We start from the raw sequence: 23,534 nt of genomic DNA, 5'->3' as shown, positions 1-23,534 counted from the left end.
CATTTCAAATTCTTTCAAAAAAATCAAACATTGTAAAGCTATCTTCAAAACAAATCTAGTTGAAAAATGTGAAGTAATCAACACAATTTTAATGAGTCACGAAATCACAAAAAATAATGCTTGTAGAACCTATTGCTTGAAGTATAAAAAAATGTATTTATAATTATATTAAACACCATTAATTATAATGAAACTGATCCCCAGTTAGTCAACTATTCAAAACGAATACCAAAACACTATACAAGATAACATCTCGTATTCATTCTTAATTAAAAAATTTCAGAAGAAATAAACATTGTAATAATAAATGAATATCGAACACACCTCTTTAATTTGACATTGATATGCATGAATCTCGAACACGTTTCAAACACTTCATTGAAATGTAAAATTTAAACAACTTTTTTTTTAATGTTTTCAATCCAATTCTAATACGAATTCATGAGAACAAAGACGATATTAAGAAGCTAAAAATTCATAAATTTATTTTATACTTTTAATTAAAATTTATCCAACCTATTAATTTTGTTCCTCGTAATGACAAGTTATAAAAATATTATAAATTTATATAATTTATCACTATACAAATGGGTTTTTTTTACCATGATGAGTTTTTTTTTACTAAAATGGGGTTCGTTTAAAAAAAATTACAAATTTAGGCAAGTCGTGCCTAATTGGGACGACTTCATATGCAGAAGTCGTCCAAATTAGGCACGACTTCTGCCATGTCATACTAAAGTCGTGTCAACTTGGTACGACTTCTGCCCTATTATACTCAAGTCGTGCCAACTTGGCACGACTTCTGTCACGTCATAATTTTTAATTTTATTGTTTATATATTGGGTAATAAGTTATGTAATGTTAAAAATTAATTTATTATCATCATTACGTGTTTTGAAAAATCATTACTTCTCAAGCTATTTATTTTGCAAATTTACAACAATAATTCTCTATTTATTTTCCAAATATAATAATTTTTCATTTATCTATTTATTTCCAAATTCAATAACAATTTTCTTCATTTTTTAATTAATCAAATAATCAAGTTATTGTATTACATTACCGTCAAACATGATCCATACACGATTATCCAATTTTTTGTTTCTTAAAACTAACACTCTTAGAAAATTATATATCAAATTAATTTTTAACATTACATAACTTACTATCCAATATATAAACAATAAATTAAAAAAAATATATGACGTGGCAGAAGTCGTGCCAACTTGGCACGACTTCAATATGACGGGGCAGAAGTTGTGCCAATTAGACACGACTTCAGTATGACGGGATAAAAGTCGTGCAAAAACGATTTCTGCATATGAAGTTGTGCCGAATTAACACGACTTGCCTAAATTTGTAATTTTTTTTAAACAGATTGCATTTTAGTAAAAACCAAAAAATATAACCCATGGTAAAAAACCATACAAATGCGTGTGTGAGTCTCTCTGGTACATAATTCAGAAGTCAATTTGGCACTTTGTGGGGTTAAACGGAGCCACCTTTTCCCCATCAGAAGTAAAAGGAACTTTGAGTTCACATATACCTCTGGGATGGGAATGCCCCAACTGATAATCTCCAAGCCTAAACCGAATAGTGAAACGAATCTTAACATCTATAGGGAAAACCCCATCTTTCTCATCTTCATGGAACTCGCTAACCTGCTTTCGATCCAACGCCATCACATGTTCTCCAGAGAAAACCGCGCTGAAAAGGTTGCTGCTCTTCTTATCCTGAAGGTAGGAGTTCCAGGGCATGTTGACGTCGGTGGTGGAAAACCTAACGCCGCCGTAGAAGGCGTTGGCCTGAACGACGTCGTAGTAGATCTTGAGCTTCTTGTTGGGGTTGCTTGCTGTGATGTTGAGGACGAGGTTGTAGCGAAGGGTGGAGTTGGCAGCGTAATCGAACAGCGTGAGCCTGGCGTCGGTGACGTGGAATCTGAAGGAGGTGGGTGTGACGATGATGTATAAAACCAAAATCACGAGCACGGCGAGGACGATAATGATGACTAGAATGATCCATAAGGTTTTGGAGAGACAGTAGCAGCATCTTGTGCGGAGACGCTCTTTCGAGGGAACGGAAGCGGCGTCGTTTGGTGCGGCGGTGTTAGGTGGCGGGTGTGCGTCAGCCATATCGGAGGAGTTTGAATGAGCAAAGATGGTGAAGTGAAGTGCGTTTTGGTGGCGGTAGAAGAGATGTATGTATAGTTATGGATTGGATAAGAAGATGTTGAAGGATTCGTGAAAACAAACGCGCTTCTGACTTCAATACGTTGAATAGTATAATCATGTAATGTTTGACTTACGTTTAGTTGGAACATGTGGTGCAGGTGGCCTTACTGCATATCATTGGGAGTGGATAAATACACAATGTTGTGGATTAAAATATTAAACAGTTAAATAGGTTAACCAACATATCTGTCAATTCTCTTAATTTATTTATTAAAAAAACTAAAAGAATTATTTTAAAATATAAAAAATACCATATTCATTCTTAAGATTTGATGTGTGAAAAAGTAAAAACAGCACAAAATATTAGCAAATATATTCATTGCATATCATTGAAATCAACCATGGTTGAGTAGAAAAAAGAAAGACATGTTAAGAAAAAAGTAAATGGAAGCATGGAATCTAGTAAAGTGAGTCCTCTGTGGACACTCAGAAATGGACATGGCAGTTGGTGGATGCAAACTCCGTCGCCATTGGAGTTTTTCCGTCGGAACTCAAAGGGACCTGAAGCCCACACTTTGCCTTGGCCTTGGTGCTAGAACTGTTGAAATCGCCAATTATGAACTTAAGCTTAAAGTGGAGTTCCACATCGAAATCAAAAACCCTCTTTTTCTCATCTTCTTCCAAGCGCTTCTTCACCTGGTCCTGATCCACCACCGTCTTGTAATGCCCCGTGAAAACGCCGCTCATGCGGTCCGTGCTCTTCGTGCGTTGCCGGAACGAGTCACGCAACGTCAACACCTCCGCGGACGCGAACCTGACGCCGCCGTACGACACGTGGCTCTCCACGCTCTCGTAGTAGAAGCCCATCTTCTTGTTGGGGTTTCGTGCGGTGAAGTTGAGGAGGAGGTTGTAGTGGAGCGTGTTGTCGCTGGAGGTGTAGTTGAACTGCGTGAGCGTCGCGTCGGTGACTTGCAACCTGAAGGCGCGTGGCTGGAGCACGGCCCAAAAGATGAGGAATCCGAGGACGAGGAGGATTATGACTGCGAGGAGAAGCTTCCAGCAGAAGCCGAAGAGGCAGCAGCAGCAATTTCTGTGGCGGCGGGGACGTGGCGCCTCGACTGGAGGAATAGCGGGGCCGTAATACGCACCGTTTAGTTGGGGTTGCTTATCCCTCATGTTGTGATGAAAATTTGGAAATATAGAAAAGTACGTTTGTGTGTGTGTGTATATACAAGACGAAGGGTGTGTTTGGTTGTTTTTTTGTGTTAAGTTTGTTTTTCACTTGGTTGAAGATGGTGGGTGCAAGTAAGAAGAGGGTGAAATTAATTGGGCGAAACCAGAATGAGTTTGAAAATTTACTAAGACGCGTTTGGGTAGGGACATTGATTGATTATGACCCAAAAAAACTGAACGTGATATTCTTGTCATTACCACATGTTGATCAGGATCCAAGTTGAAGGCAAGTGGCTTGAAGGTAGGGTTCGGATTATTACCGTATTAAATGTATTTTTTTTTCATATATTTTTTTTCATTAACAATAAGATACATAAGGCATGTCAAATCTACAAATCTAACAACCAATAACAAAAATTCATTGCTAAATTCGGAAATGATAAAAATTAAAATCTTGTTCCTTTTATCGAAGGAATTAAAAAAAAATTATGGAGGTGTAAAAAAAACTATGATGGTAGAGGAGTAAATTGTCTTTCCATTATCCCATATTTTCTGTAAGGGACCGAACATCATGTATTCTATTATATTTTGGATCAGCCATTTTTTGAAATTCTGAAAATGAATTTCTAAGGAACTTACTCAAGATTTTATTAGAAAGAAATATCATTTTCATATGTACATCTTATTATTTACTGAAAGAAAGCCTGAAGCATTGGGGCCTAAGGCCCAGGGTACTTGTCAAGACAATTAAGGATTTTGTTTCCTGCATCCCCATCATTACTAACTCTACCCCACTTCTGATTGAAAAAACAAAAATACCATCTTTTACTACATCATACCACCACTTTGTAGTAGAAGAAGAGAGATAATATGTGAAACGTCCTAGAAAACTTATTCCATAATATTCATTTATAAAAATATTATATATATTAAAAAAATATATTCTAGAAATCCTATTCAAGAAAAAAATTGTTCTGAAATGTATTTCATGGATTCTGAAAATTTCATTCTAAAAAACTTTATTACGAAAATCGCATTTCAGAATGAATTCATATTCTGGAAATCACATTCTAGATATTTTACAAAGAAAGCGTGTTCTGAAATTTTTTAGAATAAGTAATCCATAAATTTCTTTAAAGAAGGATAGATGTACCAAGAAATTGCTGGGGTGCAGGAAGAAAAATAATAATTAATTGAGTGGCGTTGTAACTACCCAACCCATTTCCAACACAATTTATTCATACAAGGAGGCTTGACTTTTGTCAGAATCGATGACATCACAACAATGTCAATTTTGACATCTTGAAAACAGTAAAAACTAATTCATCTTTCTTACATTGAATACAGTTTTAACCATCTAAGTTTTTTAAAAAATTGAGTTTTTTTAATTTAACCTTAAATAATTATTTTATCTTTCTGAATTAAAGTAATGTATCTATTAAAAAAACGAGAATATGTTAGTAAATTTTTCCAAAAATAATATATTCATCGTTCATATCATAATATGTAAATGAACCTTTAACTGATGTGTAAACTATTACTTCATCATCTGATTTATAATAATTGCAATGTAAGATTTTATCATATATATGTGTATTAAGAATAATAGTAAATGTACCATCTTTTAAAATAATTATACTCAAATAGTCTCGTTCTTTTCCCAGTGCATTAATTTGAACTGAGTTAGTGAGCACTTAATTTGAACTGAGTTAGTGAGCACTTAATTTGAGGACAAATAAGAAAGAAAAAAATTAATGCTTTATTGGAAAGTTAAAATATTATTAATTTTTGTTTAGATATATATAAAACTCCTGGTGAGAAGAAGTATAATATTTTCTACCCAAAATTTGCCATTGCTATGTCAAAAGACGAGCTTTTGAAATTACATACAAATGATTATGATTAATACATATTCTGTGGTTGCTGAATTTAGTCGTATTCACATTCACACGTTACTGATTGTGATTTAGACCAATCAAAAGAAGGTTCTCTGTATTGGACTTCTCTGTCGGTGAATTAAGCTATTAACCTCTTGATTAATAATTTGTTGTTGTAATAACTATTTTTTTTCAAGGCAAGTTAAAAATTAAAATTAGATCGAGTTAAATTTGGTTAAATCACACAAGAGATTAGGTTAAGAATTACACTTTAATGTTTGGAATTGGTTGTAATCTCTAGCACTGTATAAACAACCCTATACTAGAACAATTACATATATGTATCTATATTTAAACACTAGAAATGACTACTTTTTTTACTCAATTTATTTTTTTTCAGTAAATTATATTGTATTAATGAAAAGGGGTTTTAGAAAATGTAAATCCTAGTGTTGTGATCTTAACTTTGAATTAGTTAACGAATATGAAGGAAGAAAAGGACAGGTCATTTACACATTTAATGGAAGAAAAACTTTCTTTGATGATATTATTAGTAGCTAAAGTAGGTGAGGGTGTGTGAAAAGGACCACCACCATCACCATGCCATGTGTGGATCAATGTAGACACACAATAATATTCCTCCAAAAGTTAGCACCCACAACCACTTCAATAATTCATCTTTACCCTTAAATCTCTTCTCATCACACAAAATTTTTCTCATTAACTTTTCCCATTGCCTTTTGCTACCACCTTTCTTCCAAATATCCCACAACAAACCTTTTTCTATCCTAAATAACATACACTATACACCAAAAGGAACCTGAAACTTGGTGCATGTATATATATATATCCACCCAAATGAATATTCAAGCACTAACCGCAAGAAAAAGAGATAAAAGTGACACTCAAATAATACTAAAGTGGTCCAATTCGTGAAGATAAAGAAAGCGAGATGGAATATGGCTTATGAATATGCACACACGTATAAAAAAACAATAAAATAAGCAACAAAGGTATATAGAAGTGTTCAAAAGGATAATGACTCAGAATCCATGCTTCATCACTCTCATTTGTAAGCCAAATTCAAACAAGAAATTTTATTGCCATCGTACCTCGATATTACATTTAATCTCCATCTAATTTTGCTATATCAGACTCTTTCGTCTGTTTCACATTTCTATAGCAAAACGTAAAACACAAACATCTACGACCAGTTCATACACGACTTTACGTAACAGTGGTAGAATACATACATACGTATAAAAGTACAATGACAGCACAACTCTAATACATTCTTTTAACACACTTTTCATTATTCCTTCATTGATTGAAATATATACCGGTAACATCTTGAACACGTTAAAAGACAATAACACTGATATTTTCAAAAAAAAATTAAAATTAGTGACGAAATATTTTACTTATAAAGTTCGTCACTAAATTATTGATGTAAAATGATGTACATCACTGAATTTAGTGTTTTTGGTAATAAAAGGATAAAACTTGTTTACAGTATTGGTGATGTTGTTTTCCGCTAGAAACGGATTGTATATGATCAAAAGTGAAACTCTGAACAACATCAATGGTGTTCGTAATTCGTAATACTGTATGGAAGTTTTTCCGATGAAAAGTGTGTTTGAAAGAGTGTGTTAGAGAATGCGTTGGTATCTTTTTGTGGTGTGGGTTTAAACGCTGACGGAGCACCGTTGGATGATCTGGAACTTCATGGCGTTTTCTCCGACGGCGATGCCGTTGCTGCGGGGGCCGAAGGAGATGAAGGCGGGGCAGCGGACGTAGAGGTGGTAGTGGCCGGAGATGAAGGTGCCGACCTTCCAGCGGACCTTGCCGTCGGCTTTGACGGTGACGAGGACGGTACCCTCCGTCTGGTCCTGGCTGAGGCCGAGGAAGTTGAAGGGCGCGACGGGGATGTTGGTGCCGTAGACGAAGGGAGACCAAACGTTGACGTCTTTGTGGCCCTGGTAGATGGGAGGGATGGCGGTGCGGTAGGTGACCTGCTGGCTCCGGTAAGTGACGTAGGTTTCGAGGCGGTCGTAGTAGACTCCGATGTTGTCGTTAGGGTTGCGCGAGATAAGCGTGACTTGGAAATTGGAGGTGAGGAAGTTGGCGACGGTGGCGTTGAAGGCGTAAACGGTGACGTCTTGGAGAGTGAAGGTGGGTTTGGTGGGTCTGAGGATGGCCCATATGAGAAGAATAGCGAGCAAGACAAGGAAGAGGAACACCACTATGCCCCAGAAGACTTGGCGGAAGATCTTCCTCTTCTTGCCCTCGTGGTGCTTGCACTCCTTCTCCGACATCGTCTTTTGTTGTTGTTGTTGTTGGTTTGAAGGGGGAGAGTGTGTGAATGTGTAGTATGGGATGAAAGGGAAAGAGAGGAATAAGATATTAATTTGTAGATGGTGGATGAGGGTGTGAGAGTGTGAGGTTCCGTGTGGTGGAGGTTTCTTGGAAATGAGTTTGGGTGTTTGTGTTAGTGTGGGCGCGTTTGGTGTTGATTTATTTGCAAGGTGAAGTGTTGTGTTCTGAGATAGTGATAAGATCGTGCTATGTTGTAGAGTTGGGATATGGTATTTGAATGGTGGAGGCTGCTTTTGGTTGTTCAGCTCGATCCACCAAAATTATTAATGCTTTATTGGTAGTTTCATGATTTCATTACAACTCTCTGTCAAAATGGAAACTCTCACTTTGCTGTGTCCCACTACTTACCCAAAACAAAATCATAAATTTTAATAAGTTTTATTCGGTCTAATCTCCAACACACTCCAACACACTCCCTCACACTTCTCACCTTCAAAGTCATAAATTATGTGAGTAGTCTAATAATAATCGTCTAATAAGAGATAATTTCATAAATTCAACAAACATTCGTTAAAATAACTTTGATACTAGATTAAAAAAGAAATTTTAAGTTAACTTAATTTTATAAAATCATTTTATAAAATAAAACTATATCTATTTATAAAGAATAAAAAATGTTTTAAACACTAACCCAGTGTATAATATAAAAAAAGTTTAAACTTTTGTTATTTTCTATATCTTCTTATGCATGCGTCTTCTTTACTTCTGCATGATAGTAACACATATGGAGAGGATCTAATTTCTGCTGTGACATGTCTCTAATCACAGTGATTCGTTATTCCAAACTTACCAACGTAACTTTTATATAAACACCAAAAAAAATATTCAATGTCTTTCTACTGTTTTTGTCGCCTGTGACAATTGAGCTTTGAAAAGTTTGTGTCCAGAAAATTGCTTCTTTTGCACACTTATATCGTTTCTCGCCATGTAAGGTTATGAATTCAATAATTTGGATTTTGGGCAATAATTGTGGAGCACATTTCTTGCCTTATATTTTCTCACAAATTAGAAGTAAATATACTTTTATTATTAGAGATGGTTTTAGATTTTGATATTTATTCCCAATAAATGATTTTTTCTCTCACACTTTCAACATAGAAAGGTAGACGTAATAACATGCTTTAATGCGTATTATTTTATTTGAAAATTAATGTAAAAAGGTTGTGAGAAAGTTGGTAAATAGATAAAAGTGTTAACAATTTTATATTTTTTGAATATCAAGTGTTCCCACCACGGGCTCATAGGGTCTTTTTGTTGGAAAAATGTAGAAGACGAAGAGTGTATAAAATGAAAAGTCACTAAAGGAAGATTTTGAGCGTAAAACAGGTATTTTGGCAAATAAAGTGACAGCAAAATGTCATTATCTCCGTGTATTTTATTTTTTCACTCTTATATGAAGAGAAAATAGTGAAAATATTAAAGAAAATTATATTTTTTTCAAAATTATAAATATATGGTTTGGTAATTATACAATTACTTTGTTTTAATTGATATATTATTATTATTATTAAAATTTCTGATAAAAAAATTATTATTAGAAATAACGATTTTTCTTTGATTTTCTTGTTATTTCTCTTCATTGAAATAAATACACTTTTCCTTATATTTCATCTCGTTTTCTTTCTTTTTCTTTGTTTTTTCTTCTTGAAAAATTATTTTTTCTTTTATTATAATTGTTTCGGTGCACTTAATAGTTAAAGAATCGAGATCAACAATAATCTATATACACATTCATCTTTTAACTTATCAAAACATCTTTTAAAGATAAAACTGTATAATATTATTATAAAATATTTTATTAATGTGACACCTCGTTATTTAATCCTAAAAAGTATTATTTTAAATTAAAAAAGGGTGTGTCATAATTATCATTATTTTCGATTCTAAATTAAAAAAAAAATTGACACTTTTGGAAGTCTTTTGATTATGTGTGAAAGTGTGGGCCTTCTACAAAAGGCTAGCAATAAATAACATTTCTTTTTGGTGAGGCATTATAAGTACTAGACCAAATCCATATTTTGAGTACTCTCAAATTTATCTTTTTTTTTTCCACAATATTTATCATTCTTATTATTGGATAATTTTCTTTTGGAGCAATTAATTAGAAAGGTATTGATGTTAAGTTTTACTATACGTGGAGGTGTACATTCTACGCTTGTGAAGAGTAACGTTCCTCTTACTTGTCCATTTTCATGGCTTTCGTCAATGTTTGATGCTTGCCAACTAAATAAAGGGGTTCTTTACTTTTGAGTGTTGATTAATCTTCACTCTATTTGAGTGGGTATGATACAAATCAAATGAAAAGGAAAAAGGTGGAGAAAGAAAGTGTAATCTTGATATATGATGTGATTGACAAAGAAAATAAAAATGGAAGAAAATGAAGTGTAGTGGAACCAAAATCAATTAATTACATAATTATATATTTCTTTTCATAACTTATTGTTAAACTATGAATCAGCTTCCATTGATTGAAACAGTTTAAGATACATATAACTAATTTTATACTGTTTAATTTCATTTATAACGCGTAATTAGTAAAAAAGTATTAATAAGTAATCAAAAAATATTATTAGTATAAAAACTAATTCAAAATTAAATAACGTAGAGAAAGAAAATTAAAGTATAATCATTTTTAATTTGAAAGTGGACCAAATTTTATGACAAAAGATTAAATTAATTATTAGTTCCTTTATTTTATGGCCCTTTCAACATGATAATGCTTCTTTCACGTCATATCGTAATGGAAAAAAAAATTATAATACACCTATATGAGATAATATTATTAATCATAATAAAATGATAATTACCTCTTTGTTTCTGGTTATGGTTAGTCGCATGATGTGTTTTAATTTTAATGATCTCTGCTTTCAGAAATATTTACAAACAAACTAAATACTAAAAAAAAAACATAAAATAGAAACTAATTTTAGATAAAAAATAATTAGTTGTTATAATAATTAAATTAGAGATAATTTTAGTAAAAAAAAATTGGTTTCTTGTAATGAAATAATTATAAAAAAACTAAAATAAATAATATAGAAATTAAAAATGTAATTAATTATACAAGAGGGTAACTAATCAACGTACCTATTCAATGAATGAATGAATTTAGGAGTAATTTGATGAATCAGAACTCTGTTAGAAAAATAAACCAATTTACAGTTCCATGAATTTTATATTCTTTTTGTGGAATCTGTGGGGCCAGACAGACAGAAATTCCTATTGCTTCATGAATTCTGTGTAGCAGAAACCAAACCAGGGAAGGGAAAAAACTTAATGTGTTTTGGTTATTATTATTATTATTTTTTAAAAAATCATATTAAATATTATTATGAAACTTGATATTTTAACTAAGTAACAACAATCCTATCACATAATTTATTATTATTATTATTATTATAATTAATTAATTATTTAGATATACATGTGTGGAACATTGATTAGGCCATGAAGATGGAGCTTCTTCTGGGTCGTTCAAAGTGGACCTACCAAGTTTGAATTTTCTTATCAGTGCAAAAAGAAAAAAAAAATCTTTCTGAAATGAAGAAAATGAGCACCGACAGAACAGGTAAGTCCAATGTTAGAAGGTATGAAATTGAGGAAATTTTGTGGCTGCGGTATGTTCAAATTAAGGACCGCAAAAATAGTATCCATGAATTCACTTTCTCTATGTGTAGTTCAAAAGTTAATTGTATTAACAATGATTACTGTTGAAAACTACCTACACGCCTAACTCATTTGACCAATTAAACAACTTTTAAATTTATATTTAAAGTAACTATGAATTGTTAAACTCTCCTCAATTATTATATTTTTAATCTTTTAAGTACATTTTGAGAAAATAAAATAAATTTTAAAAAATACTTACCGTCTCTACAAATAATTATTGTCGAATTTAATATTATAAAATTGATTTATAAGATAAAGTTTATATCTGTTATATATTATGAAATATCTCCATCTTTACACTTTTGTTGAATTTAACAAATAATCGAATAAATTTGAAATGACTCTGATATCATATTAAGAAATCAATTTTAAATTTAAATCTAACTCTCTAAAATCACGTGAAATTTCCACCATTTATATATTATAAAATGTTTTTAATATAAAAATAAATTAAAAAAGTAAAATGTAAATATCCTCCATTATTATTAAAAAAAGATGATAAAAAAGTAGGGACAAAAATGTGTATGCATTTGAAGAGATGGGGCATGCTAACACGTGAGTAATAGATAGATTGGGTAGATGCACTAACATTTAGGATGATTTCTTATTCTCTTCTCTCATCCCTATGTAGCTTCCCATTATTTAAGCTTTCACAGGTCCTACAACTGCTTCTTCGAAACTCTCAAATTCCCAACTTCTGCTTTTTTCTGCTTTTATCTTTCTATGTGCCCTATTCATTCAACTTATCTATATATTAAAGTAAAAACAAAAATACTCCATCTATCCATTTTTCAAGCCAATTCATATATTTTACCTAACTATAATCATACATTTTACCTAACTATTTTCGTATTCCAAATTGGAAAATAAAAAAAAATTTACCTGGTTGATTCACAGTAAATAAAAACAATAAGTTGGTTCGAGTGATACTTAACTTATTTTATTTAACTAAAATTTTAAATTTAAATTTACGAACAAAAAATATTAAAAACATAAATTTCACTAAGATTATTGAATATTTTTTTCAACAAATAGTCAGTAAATACTTGATAAAATAACATGATTAAAAGAAATATATATGAGGAAACAAATTTGGTCGGCAGAAAAGATGGTACTCTTAGTTTGTCTTGGTTTTTTTCATCAGACTTATCTGCTAGGATGCATAGACATGCACAATATGATATGAAAACATAATTTCATAAAATATTTAAATTGTAAGATGACTAACGTTTTTCATAAAATATATAAAAAAATAAGAAAATGTAAAATGAAACAAATTTATGTTTGTGTTTGGATTTAGTGTTACACATTGTTTGTAAAGATCGAGAGACGAGTGAATACGTGTTTGAATAAGTTGATATAGTGAGAAACGTAAGCATCAATTTGCTAAAGTGATCGGTGTCGTATCTGAGTATTGTTGCGAGAAAGAAGAAGAAAAAGAAAGACAACCCGACAAGTGAATGAAATATACTTTTGCCCTTCATTTTTTGTCTGTAAATGGTTTAAATAATCATAAATACAAATATTTAATAAATTTCAATAAACTTTATTCATAAATCCACTTTAACATATTGTATCAGTCTAAATTTTTTAACTTTCTTCCCATTTTCGTCTTAAATTCTCGCTCGTCTATTCTATCAAATTCTCACACTTTCCTGAATCTATACACAACCTACCTTAACTACAGTAAAAGATTTTTTTTAATGAATACAAAAATGATTGACTATTGGACTTGACTTACACGTTTTGGCAATGAATAAAAGAGGTAGTGGATGTGCATTGATTATTAGTTGATGTGATTTTAGAAGAGACAAAATGTGAAAAGCAGAAAAAAACAGCGTTAGGCGGCTATATTGAGGTTGAAGGCATGGGTGATGGAAATTCTCTAACCTAACAAAACTCCAAATTTAAAAATCTGGATCAAAAACAAAATACCTCTTCACTTCTTTTCACTTTGCATCTTTCATAACACAAATCATTTTTAACTGGACTAATCATATATCAAAAATTAAAATTTGGTTAACCTATTTATCCATCTAACACCTAACCTATTTTAATAATAAAAAACAGTATGTAAATAAAAATTAGGCATTATTTTTTAGTTTATTTTAATTTTTCAAGTTTAAAATATTTTTTTTCTCTCTACACTCTAATTTTAAGGTTGTGTTTATTTAAAGAATGGTTATAGAGAGAAGGAAAAAAAATGAAATTTAGGAAAAAGAGGGATTGTTTAAATTAAATGAAAGAGAATAGAAAATGATGTAAAATGAGGGAAAATTTTATGAATGATATGATGAGTGTAATTATTAAAATATAATTTAATTGATGAAATTACAAGTACCATTTTATCTTTATAGTTAAAATTAATTTTAAAAAAATACGACTAGTTATTTGTATATGAAGTTTACTTGTGATTAAAATATTATTTTTGTGTGAACTTAATAAAAAAATATAAATTATATGATATTAAGAATAATAAAAAATTGTTAAAACTGACTTTTGATAAAGAGGGGGTGTTTTAAGTGAAATAAAATAACTAAAGAATCAAGTTTGCTTAAGTTTAGAGATAAAAAAAAAAAAAAAAAAACTCAGGTAACTGGACAAATCTTGAAAACTAAATTCACAGTTTCCAATTTAAAGATTAAAAAAATACATCTAATTTTTGTAATTATCAGTGTTTATTAACATAAATATGTATAATTCATATAATTTAAAGAGCATATAATAGCTTGAGTTATTTGTTAATCTGAAACACATCTTGACGGTCTTTGAACATATTGGGCTGGTGTTGATTTAGGCAAGGATAATGGGTTTGGGCTCATGTGGTCCTTTTTTTTATTTTTGGACATTTTTTTCATGCACCTTCGTAGTTTCTTTTGGTACCCCTATATAAAGATAATGAATGTGTTGGTACATGTGACCTTTAGGTGTGCTTAGATCTATCGGATGTTCTTATATGTTTTATGTGTGTTATTCTTTAATCTTTTTGTCTATGTTGTAATTAATTAATAAAATGTGCAGTGTAGTTATTGTTTCAGCTTAATAAATAAAACCTCTATTTTTATTTTGGCAAAATATATTTTCAGTGTATGTGTATCATTTAATATTTAACTTTTGTATTAATTGTATTATTTAATATTTTGGGTAGAAGAGAATCAAATAAGTCAAAGAAGATGAAGATGGATAAGTATATGATTTTTTTTTTCGAATTTTCAGCTTCTTTCGGTTTCATTTTTAAACATAAGAGTAAGAAAGCTGAAAATAAAAAGGGATACAAAAAGCTGAAAATAAAAAGGGATACAAAAGAAAAACAATAAAAATCATGACATAAAAATCAATTTTTAGAGACAAAAAATATTTAGTTGCTATAGTGACTAAATTAGAGACCATTTTAGAGACTACAAAAATTTTGATTTCTAAATTAGTTTATATTATTGTTAAATGATTTTTAAATTAATGTCTAATTAGCAACCAAGGTTTTTGCTACCAATTATTTAAATTTTAAATTTGGTAACAAAAACCTTTGTTGCTAATTAGACACCAATTTAAAAATCATTTGACAATAATATAAACTAATTTAGAAACCAACATTTTGTTAGTCTCTTAGTAACTATAGCAACTAATTATTTTTTTATCTAAAAATTGGTTTCTATTTCATAATTTTCTTGTAGTGTTCATTTACATCACATTACTTATTTTTTCTTAAAAAAATTAAAATAATATACATATTAGTTTTATTTGACCACTGAACTAAGAACAAATCATTATTTAAAAGATATTAATAAATAAAACTAACCAAAATTTATTTGTAAAATTTTCAAGGGACAAAATTTAAAAATATGAAAAACAAAAATAAAATATAAAAATTTATTGAACATAATATATATATATATATATATATATATTAAAAAAATTATTAAATAAAAATTAATTTTAGAGACCAAAATAATTAATTACTATTAGGCTAAATTAAAAAATATTTTATAAATTAAAAAAATTATTGATATCTAAAATAGTTTTTTTATTATTAATACAAATTTATAAAATATTTTTTAAAATGGTATGATTATTAACTACTATACTAAGGTTTTTGTTACTTATTATTTTATATTTTAAATTATAGTTTATATTAGTCTTTTAGAAACTAATTTAGAATTTAAGATATTAGTAGGTATGAACCTTGATTACTTATTTAGATACCAATTTAGAAATCATTTTATAATTTTTTATTAATAATAAAAATTATTTTAAATACAAATAATTGTTTAGTTTTTAAAATACTATATAATTTAGTCAATATAGTGATTAATTATTTATGATCTCTAAATTTGGTTGATATTTAGTGATTTTCTTATAGTACCATTACAAAAAATTATTAATTAATAACCAAATTTAGAGCAAAATAAATACTTAGTCCCTATATTGAGTAAATTATATACTATTTTAGAGACTAAACAATTATTGGTATCTAAAGTTGTTTCTTAATGGGTATCTAAATTAGTTATCAAAGTTTTAGCTATTAATATTTAATTTTTAAATTGATCTATAAAAGATAATATCATTTTTTTAAAAATTATATCATAATGATATTAATGATATATTTTTTTAAATGATATCATTATAATAAACTTATTAAGATTATTAAGAGTTAAATATGTTTTTCCTCAATGTAATTTCAAGCGAGATTGACTTTCGAATTTTTTGACCTCTTAGATACTTACAGTAAATAAATGATTGGAATGAGTCATTATCAATTTTTTTGTTATGTGACAAGCAAATTTTAAATATGGACTAAGATGTTAAAATATTTTATGGTGATTTATTACAGGAAATTCATTATTTTGTTATATAACTCTTTCAAAAAAGAGTTGGTAGTTTGGTTTCGTTTTGTTTTCAAACAACTATGTTATAAGGGAAAGAATTTTTATAAGCTTTTCAATGATGTTTTGAATGGTTAATGAACAAATTACTTATATCCTACCAATATTTGTGTTGTGAGAGTATATATTTGTGTGTGGAGAGTGAACACCAATATGAAAACAATGAGAATTAGAGTGATCCATAAGAAAGGTGTGATTAGGACTTAAATCAATTTTAACAATTGATATTAGTTTCCTAGGTAAAATGATAACTAATAAATTACATAAAAAAATATTAGTAAACTGATTATAATAGTTTCTTTATTACAACATGTAATCTAAATATTAAATTAAGGACAAAAACAAATCTCACTGAGATAAAAAAATATATTTAACTCATTTATTAAATATAGAACATTAAATAAATAGTAAATGCTAGGACATTAAATATATAGTGAGTATCAATTAATAATACATTTAATACATATCAATTACTAAGTATCAACATTAATGCATAGTTATTATTAATACTATCACATAAAAAATACACATAAACAAATATTTAAACGGAAGGATTCATCGCTGTCATCATTAAAAACAGTGTGTTAAAACCATGTATGCCAGCTTTCTTTTTCAAACGTAAAAGAGTATCTTGCTTTTACTCCTTCTCACTAAAGTTCATGCAAAAATTGCAGAAAACCAGGGAAAGAACACTTGATTCAACCCTCACCATTGTAGTTTCTTCACCACCCTTTGGAACAATGACGAGATAAGGTGTAGTATACAAAGCTCTTCAACAAACTTGTCATTTCGCATTCTTTTCTCCTTAAAACAATAACTTTCTCACTCTCTTACTCGCATTATCTTATCATCTCGAAAGGATGTTTTCATAGGTTATATATAATTTTTAATGCGATGAGTTTAAAAATAAATATATATAATAAAAGATAAATTTAAAATTAAATGATATAAAAAAATATAAAAATAATAGTAGTGTAAGTTTAACGTGATAGTATAAAAAATAGAGTTCTCAATATATCATTATTATTTTAGGAAAATTATTACCCTACCGTAATGTAATAAATTTAAAAATAAATATATATAATAAAGGATAAATTTGTAATTAAATGATATAAAAAAAATATTAAAATAATATTTGGGAGTTCTAACGTGATTGTATGAAAAAATGTGGTTGTCCATTTATCATTGTTCTTTATTTTATCATCAACAAATAAGAAGTGTTTCCGTGCTCCTCATTCTGATCTTCATTGCTACCGTCACAAACTCACCATGCCGACAACCGACCGTAACTTCTACCTGAACCTCCTCCACTTCGCCGGCGCCGTGATCATCACCTGCCTCATGGCTATGACCATCACGCTCCTGTGTATTCTCCTGAAACCCCACTTCCCCTCCTTCGAAGTAACGTCTCTCACCGTGACCTCCATGCCAATAAACACCACCGTGCATCAAAAGCACGCGGTCACATTCGACTTCCAGGGCCTTCTGGAAAACCCCAATGCCTTGCTCGTTGTATGGTACGCGAAGCTGCACCTTGTCCTATGGTTCAACAACTCCTCCCTCGCTTCTCTCCCGCTGGAACCGCCACCTCTCTCCAATAAAGTCCAAACCAACACCCCTTTCCAAGCTAGGTTTGCGGTGGACACCGAGAAGTTCCCTGGCGGCGTGCTCAGGGAAATGGCGGCGCAGCGGCGTGCTCATGGTTCGGTCAATTTTGCAATCACTTTGCGTGCTTGGATTAAGTTCAAGCTCGGTGGCCTAGGCTTCAAGCCTCGCTTTATGTCTTTAGGATGCTCCCCTTTGCAGGTTGCGTTCTCTCCGGAGTACAACGACAAAAACGAGACTGGAATATTGGTCGCTCCTTCCGAGTGCTATGCAGATTGATATGCGACTCATGTAATGCAATCTGCACAGAGCTTTGCTTTGTACATTGTTGTTCTTCAACTTGTTAACTATAATAAAGAAGAAAACAATTCTTTTATGACCTGGGTTGTGTTCTGTGTTATTTACATAATTCTTGATATTGATACATGCATTTAACAGTTCATAGATTTGGGGTGCATTTGGAGAATGGGGTTGATGTGGACTCACTTTTGTTGATGTTGTTGTTTTTACTTTGCCCGTTGTGGTGAGTGGTATACCATACAAAATGGTAAATTACTTGAAACGCATGATGAATTTCTATCTTTTCAAAACCCTAAAACTTAAAATTGGGAATTTCGATTAATTATTTTTTAGTAAGAAGTTTGGAAACATCGAAATAAGTGTGTTTTTAATAATGGGAGAGTTGACTATATAGAGGGGTTTCCTGTGGTTTAAAGAAAAATCTAGATTTGGTTAACTAATAAAGAAAAAGATCCAGAATTCTTCTTTTTCCGATTAGTGCTTAGAAACTCTTGTATGTATGAAAACTATGAATTAATTTTTTATTTTTTATTTTTTTGGTATGTTTCTCTAACTCCTTTGTAAGAATGATGAAGTTGTGTGTTTTGCAAAATGATCTTAAGCATTGTTTGGAGGTTCTGTCTTAGTTCTTGGATTAAGTGACTCTAAGAAGTAGCTTTTGTGAAGTGAAAAAGATTATCTTTGATTTTTTGTTGAGGTAGTAGGTTACATGGTTGTTGTGTTAATTGTAAAGATAGGTCTTTTAAGTTTTTATATTTGTTGGAGATTTGTGCCTGGTGGTTTGTTTATATTTTATGTTCTTTTGGATTTTGATGTGTTGCTATACTATGACTGTTGCTAAGGATGATTTCCTGTGTAGGTGAGATTGATTATATATATTGACCTCTGTATTTTTGGAATTGAAAGCTATGAGCTGTTGTATGATATATGTTGATCCACGCATGAAGACACCTTAGAGTATATATCTCAGGAAAAGACTTTTTATTGTAAAAGGGAAGATTTTTAAGAACGACTGGTGAAGTATAGTAAGTAACCAAAATAGGAAAATACTTCCCAGCTAATATAATTGTGGAAAAAATGTCCATTGGAGTTCTTCAATAATTTGATTCAAAATCTATGTATCCATTAATGAAGAAGTTATTTCTGTGAAGAGCAGACCAAAAACCTGTACAATTGCACATGAAAAATGGGAAAGATGTTTCTTACCAAGCTATTCATATTTCTAACAAGTGGACCCTAACTTGTATCTTAATTTACTAAATATTTTATGTTCAATCCCCTTTGCTAACTGATAAGGCTGTCTGATGGGGAATACAAATCCATCAGGTGGGAATACTCATACCAGCGTTTTTTTTTTCCCATCAAGATCTATACTCCAATGAGAATGAAGAGGTAATTTTTGTAGAGATGTTGAAATGAATCTTGGACTCATTGAGGATGGTTGATGATGAGAACTCTTTATTACTTTTTCTTTCAATGCTTTCTCCAGAATGCTCAGATACAAATATTCGTTGGTATCAAAAGACTAGGGCAATTGAGTTCCCTTGAGTTCATTACTATAATGCATTTGGTTTTGGTGGCACCAGCAAGATTGACAAAGAAATGGGACTGTTCAGCACCAATCATTCTCAATTGTACCATGTTTCTTATAAATCTTTGAAGAAATGACCTCAAATCTCAATGATGTCACAACAATAAATGATTTTCATCAACATTGTTGTCCAATGATTTCAATGCAAAACTCATGTTCATGCTTCTTGGTCAATTTTATTTGGGAAAAATAAAATTTACTAGGCATTTGTTAAGATGTGATTATCTAGAAGCCCAAGTTCATTTTCTCCATGTGTTTTTTTTTTTTTTTTTATCGAGAAGAAAAAAAAATATGGGTTATTTTAGGAGTAGTCTAATCTTTATATATCTTGAATCCTAACATTCAACTCAACATAATAAAGACGACATCTCTTCAAAAACAACAAAATAAACACCTGATCAACCTAAAATAAATTAATTTTTTTAATCGAAAACATATATAGCAGAAAATCAAAACATCAATCTGAAAAGACAAAACAAACTAAAAAACTTTGGAGGTAATCCAAGACCAAACCTTCAATTGAGGTATGGTTGTTTTTATATATAAGTCCATGATCTTTTTAGCATTCTACTGTTCATATCAACATACGATTCTCTGACTTGTGAATTCATGTTTTGTTGAGTTAAATGAAGAGTAAGCAAATAACATGACTTAAATTCTGGCTCACCAATGAACTTCAGAATTATAAAGAGGTTTTTGAAGTAAAAATCTAATTTAACCTAATCGGAAATCCTATTGAACATTATGAATGATTATGATTAACCTATAGGTTGTTTTCTAGTTTGATCAATAATACTTATTTAATATGTTTACAATCAATTTATTACAACACATCTAAGAAATAAATAATGTCTTTTCTCCAAAGATAACTTTCTTTTCTATAGTTTTCCTATTATATCTTTGTTCCTAAACTCACTATTCACCAATAACAACACAACTGTTAGCCTTTTTAATTTTTCTTAAATTCCTACCAGGATTAACTTCTGTATTGTCTTATTACTTGATATAGTTTATGTAGCTTTTGAGCAGTAATGAGTTATAGACTTCTAAGCCATCACTCTCACTTTGAAGCTACTAGTAGATATATATTTTCTTTTATATCAGTCGATATAAGTTTTTAAAGTTAGCATAACTTGTGATTGTTTGTTGTTTTCATATAGACTTTAGAAATTAATTAGTAGTTCTTTCTTAATTTGTTCACCGCATTTATGGTCATATTACAATGTGAAGGTAAATGTTGTGCGCATTTGATAAAATGTTATTTTGACAATTGTAAATGAAAGAAAGAGTAGCTTTCAATTGTGATGTGGTATGATGTAATCTTAAAATTGGTCAATTTTTTTACGTGTGGTTTACATTTTCAACAAAAAATTTACGTTTAATTATTTTTTTCTATGATTATAATTTAGTGTAGAATTATCAATATACCAATATTTTTTTTATGTTTTTGAGGTTTAAACTCAAAGCACACAAACTTAGTCATATTTATTGGTATCAAGACAAAATATTTAAAGATTTGGTTAATGTGAGAAGACAAATTGCTAATACATGTTGTTGGAGATCCTACATCGACTAGAGATTATAGTCTTTCATAATATATAAGTAGGTGCAAACCTCACTCAATGAATCGGTTTTATGGGATTGAGTTAGACTTAAAGTTCCCTTTGTAATATGGTATCAGAGTCATTTTGAGTCTACCCTAACAAGTATTTATTGGGCTTGTCAGGTCATCAGCTATCGGACCGCTCTCAGACCACCCATAATATATAGTCCCATGCACGAGTTAATATATAAGTGGGTGCAAACCTCATTCCATGAGTCAGTTTTATACACTTTTATACCGTGTTACTTCTAGGTTACTCTTATACGAAAAGAAAAAGGTAGATTTTTTGTTTGTTTATATTTACTGATTTTTGCTGCTATGGAGGAGAAGGTAAGAGTTTTGGCCTCATTCCACCAAGAGCTGAAAAGAAGAGAACGTTACACACTTACCATTTTACCCTCAAACTGCTGAGAAAAAAAAAAAGTTTACCCTCAAACACCACTATATTCAATTTCAGTGTAGATAAGTCATTTTTTATTGGATATATAATCTTACGATTATCCCGTTTAAATATGTAAATTCAATTTAAGTTAAAACTAATTGATACAGTCAAAATATTTAACAGATAAAAATTAATTTTCGTTCTAAAGAAAAGTTTTAAAATTAACTAATACAACAACAATATTGGTATAAAACATTAAGCTCAATTAAACTTATATTATTTTAAAAAAAATTAATTCAAAAAATTTGAAATGTTACATTGTTTCAGTTATGAATGAAAACAATTTGAGATTACAATTGTTAAATTGGTGTAGTTAATAATTTAATTTTAGAATTTGAATTTCAGTAACTGTAAATTTAAGATTAAATTTAAAGAGCTGTGATGGAAAAACATTAATAATTAATTACATTTTACAGTTACATTAATTTCATTTCATAAATGCATCTACTAATATAAATATAAAGTGTACTACTATAATAAAATTAATAAATAAAAATTATTTAATAATAAATGAGAAATATGTTTCTTACTAACAAACCAGCATGTCTATGTTGTAATTATAATGTATAGTGTTTCTTGATTTATTTTTTTGTTTTTAATAATTTAGTCTATCTAAAAGGATTGAACACTTAAATGTTCCCTATTTATTATATTTTTTATCACTAATAAACCAGCATCATAACAGTGAGAAAGAACTGTTTTTTAAATGAATGAGAATAAGAGAAACCCAGAGACAGATAAGAGGTTTGGAACACTCCTCACACTGCTTTCTGAAACCCAACTTTAATGGGCCTAATCAGTGGCAAGACTATTCCAAGGCAGTTTCTTCCTGCACCCCTACATTTTTCTTCCTGCACCTCCATAAAGTTGCGCAAAGACAAAACTGTCCCTATATGAACTGTACATTTTTTTTGTATTCCGGATTATGAAATCCGGTAAATTTTCAGATTGGCGCTTCCGGTAAATTTTCAGATTGGCGCATCCGGTAATCTCCTAGATTGATGCTTCCGGCAGTACACGAATGATAGTGTTAATCCAAAATAAAAAACTGTAAAACATCCATAATTGAAAAAACCATTCCAGATCCACCAATCCATAATTCAAAATATACATTCCGGATTCAGAAATCCATAATTGAAAAAAATCATTACAGATCCACCAATCCGTAACAGAAATTAGGCTTTTGGATTCAGCAATCTGGAAATCAATAATTTATGCAAACTTTGCTTCCGGAAAACCCCTCATCCGGAATGCAACATGATTCACTTCCGAATTGATGAATCCGTATCACACTCCCAGATCCTGAAATTATGGGGGTCAGTTTCGGAATTTACAAAATTATGGGGTGCAGGAAGAAAAATGTAGGGGTGCAGGAAGAAACTGCCCTATTCCAATCCTTCTATTCACTCTTATATGATTTTTTTTTTTTGGACCGAGTCTTTGCAATAATATTTGCTACGGAACTGAACCTTTGCGGATCAAAGAGAAAATATATTCATTGCAACCATCAATGATCAAGGGTTTGTGTAAGTTCATACTGTAACGTACCTTGAATAAATTTCTTCTTTGATCTGTAAGGGTCCATATATGATCCATTTTTGTAGCAAATATTATTGTGAAAGTCCGATCCTCAAAAAGATCATACTTAAGAATGAAGGATTAAAACATTAACATTTGGTAAAATCTCAAAAACTTTGCATAATATGAGAATGCGAACAAAGAATATATAAGCCTTAAACGAAAGAAACAAAAAAAATATGGAGAAATCCATCAAAAATCATTTATTTGACAATAAATATGAAAACATACATTCGAACACATTGTATTCGAACACATTGTATGATGCT

The 23,534-nt window shown here is 30.3% G+C and overlaps 4 protein-coding genes across 4 annotated transcripts; 1 reads left to right on the top strand and 3 right to left on the bottom strand.

Annotated features, from left to right (window-relative positions):
• Positions 1–1,120: 1,120 nt before the first annotated feature.
• Positions 1,121–2,409, bottom strand: LOC137830753 (NDR1/HIN1-like protein 3). The gene has a single exon (XM_068638266.2). The coding sequence runs from the start codon at positions 2,130–2,132 to the stop codon at positions 1,461–1,463; it is 672 nt and encodes a 223-aa protein (XP_068494367.1). The 5' UTR covers positions 2,133–2,409; the 3' UTR covers positions 1,121–1,460.
• A 123-nt stretch (positions 2,410–2,532) lies between these two features.
• Positions 2,533–3,718, bottom strand: LOC137830752 (NDR1/HIN1-like protein 10). Its single transcript, XM_068638265.2, has one exon. It carries the CDS (start codon positions 3,345–3,347, stop codon positions 2,658–2,660), a length of 690 nt encoding a protein of 229 aa, XP_068494366.1. The 5' UTR covers positions 3,348–3,718; the 3' UTR covers positions 2,533–2,657.
• Positions 3,719–6,290: 2,572 nt separating this feature from the next.
• LOC137830751 (NDR1/HIN1-like protein 1) lies at positions 6,291–7,901 on the bottom strand. The gene has a single exon (XM_068638264.2). The coding sequence runs from the start codon at positions 7,534–7,536 to the stop codon at positions 6,907–6,909; it is 630 nt and encodes a 209-aa protein (XP_068494365.1). The 5' UTR covers positions 7,537–7,901; the 3' UTR covers positions 6,291–6,906.
• Positions 7,902–17,415: 9,514 nt separating this feature from the next.
• Positions 17,416–18,030, top strand: LOC137829475 (uncharacterized). Its single transcript, XM_068636277.1, has one exon. The coding sequence runs from the start codon at positions 17,416–17,418 to the stop codon at positions 18,028–18,030; it is 615 nt and encodes a 204-aa protein (XP_068492378.1).
• The last annotated feature ends 5,504 nt before the right edge of the window (positions 18,031–23,534 follow it).

This window comes from Phaseolus vulgaris, chromosome 7, assembly GCF_051622355.1.
Source record: "Phaseolus vulgaris cultivar YP4 chromosome 7, ASM5162235v1, whole genome shotgun sequence".
In the NCBI taxonomy this organism is placed as follows: domain Eukaryota; kingdom Viridiplantae; phylum Streptophyta; class Magnoliopsida; order Fabales; family Fabaceae; genus Phaseolus; species Phaseolus vulgaris.
The sequence above is the reverse complement of the archived record's forward strand: the minus strand, read 5'-3'. Positions and strand labels throughout refer to the sequence as shown.

Bases quoted from the DNA above. Each gene is read 5' to 3' on its own strand.
- LOC137830753 (XM_068638266.2), bottom strand. From the start codon at position 2,132: ATGGCTGACGCACACCCGCCACCTAACACCGCCGCACCAAACGACGCC.
- LOC137830752 (XM_068638265.2), bottom strand. From the start codon at position 3,347: ATGAGGGATAAGCAACCCCAACTAAACGGTGCGTATTACGGCCCCGCT.
- LOC137830751 (XM_068638264.2), bottom strand. From the start codon at position 7,536: ATGTCGGAGAAGGAGTGCAAGCACCACGAGGGCAAGAAGAGGAAGATC.
- LOC137829475 (XM_068636277.1), top strand. From the start codon at position 17,416: ATGCCGACAACCGACCGTAACTTCTACCTGAACCTCCTCCACTTCGCC.